Source organism: Chroicocephalus ridibundus, chromosome 9, assembly GCF_963924245.1.
Source record: "Chroicocephalus ridibundus chromosome 9, bChrRid1.1, whole genome shotgun sequence".
Lineage (NCBI taxonomy): Eukaryota > Metazoa > Chordata > Aves > Charadriiformes > Laridae > Chroicocephalus > Chroicocephalus ridibundus.
This window is the reverse complement of record NC_086292.1, coordinates 32,833,516-32,845,133: the sequence shown is the minus strand read 5'-3', so window position 1 is coordinate 32,845,133 and position 11,618 is coordinate 32,833,516. Positions and strand designations below refer to the sequence as shown.

The 11,618-nt window shown below is 41.4% G+C and overlaps 1 protein-coding gene across 4 annotated transcripts in view; it reads right to left on the bottom strand.

The window, feature by feature from the left end:
- Positions 1–292: 292 nt before the first annotated feature.
- Positions 293–11,618, bottom strand: part of MTMR10 (myotubularin related protein 10) — a 40,733-nt gene continuing 29,407 nt past the window's right edge. For all 4 annotated transcript variants that reach the window (XM_063347152.1, XM_063347153.1, XM_063347155.1 and 1 more), the window contains 9 exons: positions 11,328–11,415; positions 11,066–11,154; positions 9,958–10,088; positions 9,766–9,835; positions 9,502–9,572; positions 8,481–8,650; positions 6,935–7,105; positions 5,415–5,597; positions 293–4,873 (listed from right to left, as the gene is read on the bottom strand). In XM_063347152.1, coding sequence (XP_063203222.1) covers positions 4,274–4,873; positions 5,415–5,597; positions 6,935–7,105; positions 8,481–8,650; positions 9,502–9,572; positions 9,766–9,835; positions 9,958–10,088; positions 11,066–11,154; positions 11,328–11,415 — 1,573 coding nt within the window. In that variant the 3' untranslated portion in view covers positions 293–4,273. The remainder of the gene's footprint in view (positions 4,874–5,414; positions 5,598–6,934; positions 7,106–8,480; positions 8,651–9,501; positions 9,573–9,765; positions 9,836–9,957; positions 10,089–11,065; positions 11,155–11,327; positions 11,416–11,618) is intronic.

The following is an 11,618-nucleotide window of genomic DNA, read 5'->3' as shown; positions in this document are numbered from 1 at the left end:
AGCGCCAAGATCACTGCACGCACTTGCAGTATGATGTCATTGTTATAGTCAGTTTTGCCCCACAGAAACTGATGTGTTTTCTCATTCAGAACTCAGTCAGTCAATTGAAATGGAGCCAAAACGATGGGTTCTCTTTTAAGACACCAAAATCCTGTGGGTTGTCTCAATTTTAACACATAGCCAACATCTTTTCCTCTGGAGTCTTCATTCTCATCCCGAGTAAGTTTTCCTGATACCAGAAATTCTGCTTACCATACAAACAGCAGACACTGTAATAGAATGTAGTGAGAAATTCAGATGATTTGCACATCCTTTTTATTAATCTTTCTACAGCGCAGTGTCCCCCCCTGCTTTTCTTGTACAAAACCAAACACCCTCCCGTGTTTTTTGGTTAGAGGAAGCAAAAGAAAACCACCTGAAGTTCGCTGTGGAAAGGTATGAACTTTTATTTAGTCTAATTTACTTCACATTCACAACTCAGCATCAGGATTTTATAATCTTCCTGGCACTGCTACTTACTCAATAAATCATTACCAGGCACAAAGGTTTTAGTTTCAGTTGAAATAGTGAACGCTAAACCATCACAGCAACAGCATTAGAAACCTACTGCCTAGAGCAATTTGAGGTACAGATTCCTGTCTCTTACGTTGGAGGCAAATTTAAGATCTCGTCCTTTGCTTAAATATATGTTAGAATTTTTTTGGTTTTCATGTCTTTCCGTCTGAGAATAAGCCAAAACCTTTGCCCCACTTGCTACATTTTCTTCAAAAATACAAGGCAGTTAATATCAAAGTGGTATTGCAGGCAGGTGCACATTACACACATGTGCAGGCCTGGGTACACATACACACAAACACACACTTTCAATGCATTTCTGGAATGAAATTTCTTTGATACATGGCAGTAAATAGCGAATAAAGTTGTACTACCATGATCGCCAGGTCTACAATACGCCCCACCTCACAGTAATTAAAGATGATGGAGGTACCCTTTAACCCTATCAACCAGCGTTCGTTCTTTCCCCCCCGTGGTTTACAGTGTAGTACAAAAGTCATGATATAACAGCCAATAACAGCCAAAATAGTGCATGTTTTCTAGAAACAGACAAAAAAAAAAGATAAGATTCTTGGGAGGTTTTCTACAACACCAAAATGGCCTTAACAGTATCTTGTTTTAAATGGTGAACAGAAATTAAAATCTGAAAATGTGTACATATATATACACACACACACACGTATATATACACACTTGTATGTCAGTATTCTGTACACAGAAGTTAAAGATACGTACTTGCACCCCAAAATTGCTTTTGAAAGTTATTGAAGATGTTCAGAGCAGTCTCTACTAACTATTAATAAGGCAACTGTGCAGAGTGGAGAATATTTCAAAATTAACATTTAGTACCTGTCTTTAAAAGGTAAATTAAAAACCCCGAAGCTGTTTAAGAGGAAGAAACACCACCCCCAGGCAGGCAGGCACACGCACAGACACAGCGGTTGTGCCAGCTCCCGGGCAGACGCGGCCCCCGTGCGCAGGGAGCGGAACCTTCTCGGCTTTTCCAGGGCGAGGGGGCCGGGGCCCTTCCCGCACTCAGCACCAGCTCCCCTTCTTCATCTGTGTAGAAGTGATTTTAAAGTCTGTTTGGCAAACAGATATTTAGACAGGTTTTGTTTCTTATAAAGGCATATTATTTTTAACCCTCTCCCGTGCTATATATATAAAATACAAAGACCATCTGCAGCATCTGTACACATCTTAGAGCTGAAATGTAAAAATGTCTGAAATCTCCTTATAAAAGACAAGCCTGTTTAAATATAGTACCCATTTTTTCCCCCAAAGGGTACTAGCCTAACATTAATTTTATTTTTTTTTATTCCACCAGCTGCCCGTGTGGAGTAATTTATTTACACATTTTTTGGTACCTTTAAACCAAAAAAGTTACACTTCTAAGGAAGAAAAAAAAAAAAAAAAAGACACCATAGTTTTAACTGTAATTTTAAAAAGAAAAAAAATTGGTACCAAAAGACACAAAGCACACAGGTTGAGGTCTTTTATGTCAAGTATCAGGCCAGGGAAAGCAGTAAGCTAATTAAAAAAAAAAAAAAAAAAATCACAAAAGCAAACTAATACAAACATTTGAATAATGAACTGAACCAGGTAGATGACTGCTCCAGCAAGCTTGTAAATAAACACAACTAGTTTGTGGACCATTTAACATGTTCAGACCGTCTTGCAGCATAATTAGGCAATTAAGGTGAATACACGTTTTTTCCTCACAAACAGTTGACCAGAGCCAGTCTGGCACTGGGTCACGACACGCGTGTGTGTCCGTGTGCAGGCGCAGCACGCACACGCTCAGCTGCTTTGCATAAACCCAGGATTTTGGGAGTTTGGTTAGTTAAAAAGGAAGTCACCCACCTCCCATGAGCTCACCTTCCCGATGCAACCGCCCGCTTCTCCCCACCAGCCCCCCAGCACAGCCCCTGCTCAGCTCCGGGCTGTTTTAGCCTGGGAAAACGGGGTCCTGAATGCGATGGGGTTCTCTGGCACAGAGCCTGCACCGACATTCTCTAAAATACTTGAACAACCTCAGACATCCAAACCCCAGATTTAGGCTGGGCCGAAGCCCAGTTTCTTTTACAAACAAATGAAGAGCTCCAAATCCTATCCCTCCCCGCCTTTTTATACCTCCAATATACTGTGTATTATCATCATACAGGGTTTTTTTTTTTTCTCTCCCGATAACTAAGAATAGCTTCTAGTCCATCACATAAGGCTTTGGTGCCTTAACTTGTGAGCCGGCACCTGAGCAGAGGCTCCGTGTTGGTTCACACGTTTGTGTTTTACAGACAATAGCCAATACGGCCTCGCTGCTAAGAGAATGCAGTCGACAGAAGCCTTAACCTGGGCGCATGACACGTTACGATTCCCCCCCTCTCCCAGTACACTTCACTCTCTTGCTTTTCTCCCTGTGAAACCTGAGGCTTTTTCTGGCACAGCATCCAGGGGAGAGGCATCTTTAAAAGGTTTCAGAGCAAAGAGGAGGCTGCTGCATTAAGCAGAGGGAGGCTCTTGGATTTAATTCCCTCAGGCAGTGCTTGTCCATATGGACACGCATGTGTGTAAAAAGGGCACCACTAAGTGCTCTCCTTCCAGCAGCCGCGTACAGACGATGGCAGCGCTCACACCCCTCGTGGATTTGGCCAGTGGGAGCACAGTCCTTTCTGGAACCCAGCTGGGCTAAGGATGAATTCTGCTGAAAGCTGCTGCATCCTGCAACGGGACGAGGAGAGGGTCGGCAGGGATCAGGACCCGTGCAGGGATATAACGCTGAGTATCTGAGGTGCTCATCACGAGACTTACAAACAAGCTTAACCCTAAAGAGGAAAAACCTGCTGTCTCTTGAGCTGGCTGCCTGTTGTTTCCAGAAGCAGAGAGGGGGAGGTGGGGGGCGGAAGAAGAACTTACTGTAACAATCGACTGTAAAAAGCTGGGGGGGAGTCAGCTGCGTTAGAGTAATTCTGCTACTGTTTCCTCCCAAGTAAAGGCACTTCTAAAGCTACTACAACACCGTATCTACAGTAAATGTTTTAAGGTTAACAGTGCATTGTCCTGAAGTTGGTTCCTATAGTCTGAAGTCAAGCTCATGACAAAGAGCACAAATCTGACTAATTGTTAATGAATACATTTTTGGGAGAGAAAGAAAAGGAAACGTCCCCCCTCCTCCTGGATACACACTACATTAACACATATGTAGGGTGATCAAGTCACAGAGCGTTAGTATGTATGTATGTAAGTACGTATGCATATATGTATTCTTCCTGAAGAGGCGATCTGGTAAAATAGTTTGTTCCCAGATTCAGCTGTCGGTCTGTGTCCACTGCACCGAACTACTTCCATTTGCCAAGCTGTTCTGACACAAGAGTCACTTCAGTCACCATCTGGGAAAAGATATTTCAAGCAGAACCCTCATTAATGACCACACCAAGCCCTTCAATTAGCTAATGAAATGCTCCATCACAGATAATGAGCCAAACCACAAGAATACAGAAGGAATCGGGGACCAGAAACCCTAGCAGATGAGAACTACTGAAGACAAACTTGTGCGATTTGAAGCATGACTCGCTTTGCTTTTAAATATTTGTGCAAAACTTACGTAATGTTTGTATATAAAAATTATTACAGCTTTCAATGCCGCATTTAGCAGTGTTAACTTAGAAAAGACAAAACGATATGCTGTGTTCTCCCCAAACCTTTAAACCGCCGCATCGTCTTAGTCTTCATTTGCAAGCGTCTCAGTGGACAGCCAGATTTTGGCACCACTTAAGAATTTGCTTAAAGGTGTTCCCAGAATGCTCCGCCTGCACAGGTTCCCTACGGGAGAAAACGGGAAGGAGGAGGAGAGAAAGTCTGGGGCCGCAGAGGTGTCATTTAAACTGTTTGCTCTGAAGTACATCCTGCTTTGATCCAGTTCCGAGCAGTTGCCTTGCAGAGAAGAGTTGCTTTTGTACTGCCGAAGATTCCGGTTTAACATGTCGACTTCATCTGCCAGCAAAGAAACTTTATGGAAAGCCGTGATGAAGCCACCGTGGTTAATCTGGGCCTCAGGAACCCAGCGGAAGTAGCACAGTTTCCACAGTTTTATTTGTGTTCCAGAGATACGGGGTAGAATTACGCCGTGCAAATCAACTGGCTTTGCGAACCAGTCTCTGAAGTACTGTTCCATACTGTTACTCTGACTCTCCGTTTGCTGTAAAAAGTCCGGTTTCAGTTTTAGTATCAGAGAGTTTCTTCTTGGAAGGAACTCTTGCTCACTGATGATTCCGTTTTTTAATGCAGGGGGGACACCTCGCAGTGTGGAGCTGTAGTTTTTCTGCAGAAAAGAAATACTGGTAATTTTCCTGTTCTATGCCCATTTGAATAGCAGATTTCCCTGAACTGCTCGGAGCCATCATCCAGAGAAATGAGGTGACCTTTAAACAGTTCTGCGCTCGTGAGTCACTACTGCAGGGCTCACAGGGCAAAGAGTGTGGCCACCTGCGGCCTTTCAAAAGAAATACATATGTTTTCTAGACTTTCTAAAACAATGAATGATTGAATTAATCAGCATTCACTGAAAAAAACAACAACCCTGTGGGAGAAAAGTGGCATGTCATCACTTTTCCATAGGTGAACTAATGCCAATGTTGGCAGTGAGCTCAGCCATGTCAGGAGATGTCCTGCAACACAAGGCTCCACAATTTACAGCTTCTACAGAAAATTATTTCTTTAGGCTGGGAAGCTGAGAGAGTTAACACACTCCTGTTGCGAAACTGAGAGTGTAAAACACTGTATAACTGTAAATTTTTAAGCATTAACACCTAATGATTAAGGATGTAAACAGTCCACTCACAGACAGACATCGCTATAGTTACCTTTGAGCGTTTAAAGGTTTTCACGGCTCCATTTTGTACACATGGTGCGCTCTTTCCAACATAGAAAGGGTTGTGAAAGAGCAGGCGATCCCTGCTTGTAAACTGAAGAGACCAGTCCCAAACACAAGGAAATCTGAGGCCTTTCTCATCGCCCAGCTGAATATTTTTGCTTATGGCAAATTCCTGCAAGAAGTTAACGATCAGGCATATTAAAAATCAAAATAAGCTCATTCACAAATCTTAACTGTAAACCAGTGCATAACTCTTGGGCAAAAGAGAGCAGGGATATAATTTAGAGGTGGCTGCAGATCAAAGCAACAGAGCAGCAGGAGAGCCTGCTCCTGGAGAAAACAGCTGTACCCTAGTTTTCAGTTCATAGAATCACGGAACGGTTTGGGTTGGACGGGACCCATCAAGATCACACACCCCCTGCCCTGGGCAGGGACACCTCCCACCAGACCAGGCTGCTCAAAGCCCCATCCAGCCTGGCCTTGAACACCTCCAGGGATGGGGCACCCGCAGCTTCTCTGGGCAATCTGTTCCAGTGTCTCACCACCCTCACAGTCAAGAATTTTTTCCTCGTATCTAATCTAAATCTACCCTCTTCCAGTTTAAAACTGTTACTCCTCATCCTGTCACGCCACTCCCTGATAGACTCCCTCCCCGCCTTTCCTGGAGCCCTTCTAGGGCCTGGAAGGGGCTCTAAGGTCTCCCCGGAGCCTTCTCTTCTCCAGGCTGCACAACCCCAACTCTCTCAGCCTGTCCTCACAGCAGAGGGGCTCCAGCCCTCTCGGGGGACTCAGCATTAATCCTTACTTCACAAAAATTACTTTTCAATGATTCTAAATTGTTTTTTTCTTTACTTGTAACCCCCCCCCAAACTGTTATTTTGAGAATACGTTAATGGTCCCTCAATGCTCCGCTTCTCTGTAAGGTAGCTACCGACAACTTTAAAAGGAAAATATTTAACAAAATAAGTAAGTTTTATCTTTATCAACTGTCAGATGTTTTGTACACACAGTTCTGTTAAACTCCAGTTTTCCAAATCAAATTTAAGCGTTGTTTTCTAAATACCTTCATTGTGCATTACTATTTGAAGTTCATGCAGGCTTTTCCACCTTTTCAACTATTTAAACAATTATGTCAAGAGATTTCAAAGTTTGCCTGAAGTGTGAAATTCTCTTTATTGCCTGCCATTCTGCTTTATCAGTTCCAGATACAAATCTGTTTCCTAGAGGAGTACAAATAATATTGTACAATAAGTATGCTTTTCTAGGAAAAGAAAAAAGAAAAAGAAATTCAAAAGACTTTCTTCTTGAATAGTTAGTTACTCTCTATGCACAGATCACCTGAAAGGACATTCTGATCATATTCGTCTGGGGAGCTGAGTATTTTGCCCTGAACAGAGCGTGACATTTTAAAAAATATAAAGGAATACCATTTAGCTGGGAGGGTGTTATTTCCAGAGGGGCACGCTGAAGTCTCTTGGTTGAAAAGCAGGTGTAACACTTCATACTCACAGTGCTTTCCTTTACTCGCTGGTGAGGACAATTGAAAAGGAAGGTGCCGAACAGTGAGATGCGTGCGCTGTCGTACAATATGGTCAAGTACATTTCAGAAAACTCGAAGGCTGCTGGGTATTGTTCCAGCAGCTGCCAAACACAGTCAAGAAACATCAAGAACAAAGGAGACTGGGAAAAGAAACAGAGAATTGTTAGATTTAACAGAAGCTTTTCCCAAGTCATACCGGTTTGTTTGCAGTTAATGCTCCATTAGAGTATGTAGCTATACCTCCGCTGTGTTTCTCAACAGGGTAAACTTGGAGGAAATTGTATTTTTGTATTGTATTTTGTATTGTATTTTTTATGATTTTATGCAACTGTGATACTCTGTATTCCTGTTTAGCCACTTTGACAAGCCCCTGTGGCAACTGGCTTTGTCCGCATTCCCTTTCCAACAGCCTTCCCTTCTCTGTCAGAAGCCAGACAATTCTTTCTGGGCCTCTCTCCATTCTCAGGTAGCTGCAAAAATGCTTTCTGCCCTCTTGTATGTCCCTCGTAATTTCCAAATTAGTGCTTGTACAAGCCTTCCTTACTACTTAGCCTTATTTTCACAATGTATATACTTCCTTCTTGTCTGAAATGACTGGAGAGCTTATGATTCAGCCACCTTAACTTTGCTCTACACTTTCTAGCTCGTTCCACAGTGGCCCATGAATGGCAAAAGTATAAACTATCACTTACATAAAGCTTTAGAAATATTTTCCTCTTCGTAGTTTCACTCCTCTGAACATCCTTTCCTAGATCAAAATACCTGCTTTCTCATTATTTCCCCCTTGAAGTTTCAGTTTCTTTATCCCTTCGTGCGTTTTCTCTGCTTAGTGCTCGATTTAGCCGTGGGCTCCGCTCTCTGGGGGTATTGCTTTTCTATGACTGGAGCATTGTCCCTGAAAAAGGCTGCTAACCTGGGGGGTCCTCTATTTTTCCAACTGCAATTACAAGTCCCTCCTTTGCAATGAAGAGCCTAAATAAGATTAGCTGGAAATACTGAAAACCAAGCACTGTGGTACCCTCTTTTAATCTGTTTGGCAGCTGCATATCAGTTCATAAAGCTGCAGTGCTTCTCCATCAGCTCAACACTTCGAAAAATACTGCCTATTGATGTGACTTTGCATTCCAAAAAACAGAGATGAAAACACATACCCGTGGTAAAACAAACAAAACAACCAACCCCTCTAAACCCCCTCCTGACCCCCTTTTATTTCGATTTAAAACATGGGCTGCACTAGCATTTGTAACAGTTGGACCTTTATCCTGTGTAACACTGAGGCCACATTAAAACCCAGCAACATCTGACTGCACCTGGTGTTTCACCGACTCTCACATGGCTACAGAGGATAAAGAAAATATCTCTCCATCCTGGACAAGGACTCATTTCTCTGACATTGGTTTCATGACATTTGAAAGTATAAAAAAATACTTTTACTTCTAGATTTCTGTGTGAATAAATGTTCAGGTTGCTATTAACCAGATACTGTTATCACATACAAATACAATTCACATTTACCTCTTTGTCAGATCTCTTTAAGTGGTTACACCTATCTAAAAACTGATATCCTGCCATGACCCATTCCTTCTGTATTAAGCTTTGGAATCCAACGATTGTTCGGAAATAGGGATCCAGCATGACTTGAATGAGAGAAGCAGTAAGACAGCTCAGGTCCCGTCCCTCTTCCTCTGTGAATAACACACAGAACGTATGAAATAGATAAGGTATATACGCACATACACAGATTAGATCGCAAAAAGTGGCAACTAGGTCTATTGTTTGTCTTTGAAATTCTTTTAAAACATGCTGTAGAACTGCTGTAATTGTTCTCATAGTTTCAAACAAAACTAGAAGAAAAAACCACCTCTTCTTTTAACTGAGACTCATCCTACAGAAATGTTGCTGTGGTATCCAGCACAACAGGGCATTCATCAAGAACAAAATACCCACCCAAGCGCCTGGTATTTAAACCAAGCTGTGATGAGAAGGAGGGTGTTCATGTCACTGGAAATTTTCAACGTATTTTCCACCCTGAAGCAGTTTTAGGAAGGCCATTATATGAGCGGGATATACCAGCTGAACGGTCTTGTAAAAATTACAGAAATTACAACATTTCTGATCTTGATATGAGCAAATTTTTTTTTTCTTGGAATATCTGTTTGCACTTACACAACAGCAGCCACTGAGAGTGAAATATTTTGTATATAGGACCTCTGAATAGAACTGATATTGCTTATGCAAGGACTATTTGCCCAATTAACCCCGTACAAAACTTCTCCATAAAGTTTTGATTCTATCGTACCATTAGCAGAATAAAAACCACCACAAAGACTTGAAGTGAAGTATTGGTCTGACGCTATGGACTGTACTACAGTTCAGATACATAACAAAATTATTTTCCTTTCTAGTTCCTCAAATGCCTAAATGTTTAGAGGCAATGGGGTTTATGTAGAAAGATTACAGTTGATTTTATCTAAATGTGTTTATCTACATTATCACACTGACGCTCAGACTGACAGCATGCTAATGGCTGTATTACCTTGCAGAACTACAGAAACGTGCTTACACTCCATCATGTACACAAGCTCAGCAGAATGCTTAAGAAATGATCTAGACAGGAAAAGAAAGTGATACAACAGTTAGTATAACAGGTTCACACTCTAGCAGAAACAAAAATTTGGGATATCTGTATTTACCTAACTCATATATTAAAATAGAGAATCCTTCAACTGATCCCCTGCTTATCTACAGTGGTGAAAGTTTTTCATATCTCATTAACCATCGTTTTATCAGTGGTACAAACCTGATATACTCTAACCAGCGAGTATTCTCCAGCGAGGACAGCCACTTCTCTTCAGTTTCTTCAAAAGGCTCTGCAACAAATAAAGTAATTACATTGTGGAACAGCTTCAAATAACTCTTCCTGGTAGCCAGATCTATTAGAATTTGTGCTATTTCAATAAAATAACCGCCATGAAAGGAGAGTCCAGCATACCGTTAACACACAGCTGTTTGAGTTTGATATGTGCAGCCTGGATTTCCTGGATGTTGGGGAGACACTTGTCCAGATCAGATTTGTAAACGTCACTTCTCAGGGGATGGCTGCGAGTTATCGCATTACAAATCCTAAGTAGGAAAAAGAGTCAGCCATTTTATTATTGCAGAGGGGAGAAACAGTCTTTCAAGAAACATGCCACAGTCTGTAGCTGCAAACAACTAAAACCACATAAAACATGCACCTTCTTTAAAAAAAAAAGTTGTCTAGTTTATATTCAGGAGATATATTGCTCCTGCCACAAAGGTATCGACTCAAATATTATAGGTATCTGCTAGTTACAAAATAAAAAAACCGGAAACACTGGATCATTAAAACAACACATTTGGGAAATTAAAATCTGAGGCTGACTTACAGTTAAACATCTCTAATTTTCCACAAATTTTAGTAAGACTTGTCTATGCTACATAAACAGATCATATATGAAGTTTATAAATCCAGGAAATCTGACTGGGTTTCAAATACAACTCAGAGCTCCAACCTCAAACACACAATGCAAGTGTTTGTACTACTACAAAAAATCACCCTACCAATTAAATCAAAGAACGAAAAATACCAAGCTAGTAACTACTTATCCAAGGCTCTAAATGCCTTCGTCTTTCATCAAGGACAGTGAATGACAAATACTTCACAGAAATACTATATGCATTGTGGCACTGAATCTACAGAGCTGCATTTCCCAATGCCACAAACAAATTAAGAAGGTAAAATCTCCACCAAGTTGTATTACAGAAACATCAGCAGAGAAGATCTGTTCTTCAGATAAAAGTCTGCTCCTTTATCAATAAATCCTGTCATCTGAATGACTGGCTGCCTAAAAAGTAAACATCCCTTAAAAACTGAGCAATTATTCAGTATTCGAAACTGAAGTGTGCCTTGAACAGAAATTGTGCCCCAATGTATTCGTAGAGCAGCAGCTCAAAAGCCACTGCACTCCAACGTTATGAAGCCAGTATCCGCTCAATTACCAACTGCTGCTCTCTGTACACACTCACCACTTGTGTTATCTTACGCGTCTGATTAAAGAATAACGTAACTAATCATTCACCTTTGATCAATTCTCCTTTGTTGCAATACGTCTTTGATGTTGGCCATTCTTACAAGGGCACTTCCATTAGGGTGATTCCAGGACCATAACTAATATGGGAAAAAAACCACAAAAGAAACAACAAAATAATGCAGGTTAGTGTTATTCCACAGAAATCTTTTTCTGAATGCTACACACAAAACTATGTTAACCAGCACACATATCTTTAAGATTAATATTGTCCAATGATCAAGAACAGTAATAGAATAAAGACCACACTTACTGGCATTCGTCTCCCAATAAAAGAGTAGGAGTATAGCTTAAGGTCTTGATCTGCTAAGGAAGACGGGACCACAAAATATTCTGGAAGGCTTGGGGAAAAAATGATACAAACGGTTACTTTTCCCTACATCTTTTATCAGCTTTTCTCTTGTTGCAAAGCTGTCTTCCCAACTCTGATAAACTCTAATGCAGCAGCCCCTAATACCGCAGGCTGTGCTGTATGTCTGCGCGATCTCACATATCGTCGGCACAGCTCAGACCTAGTTGTTTAGAAACTGCATGTTTCAGAGGG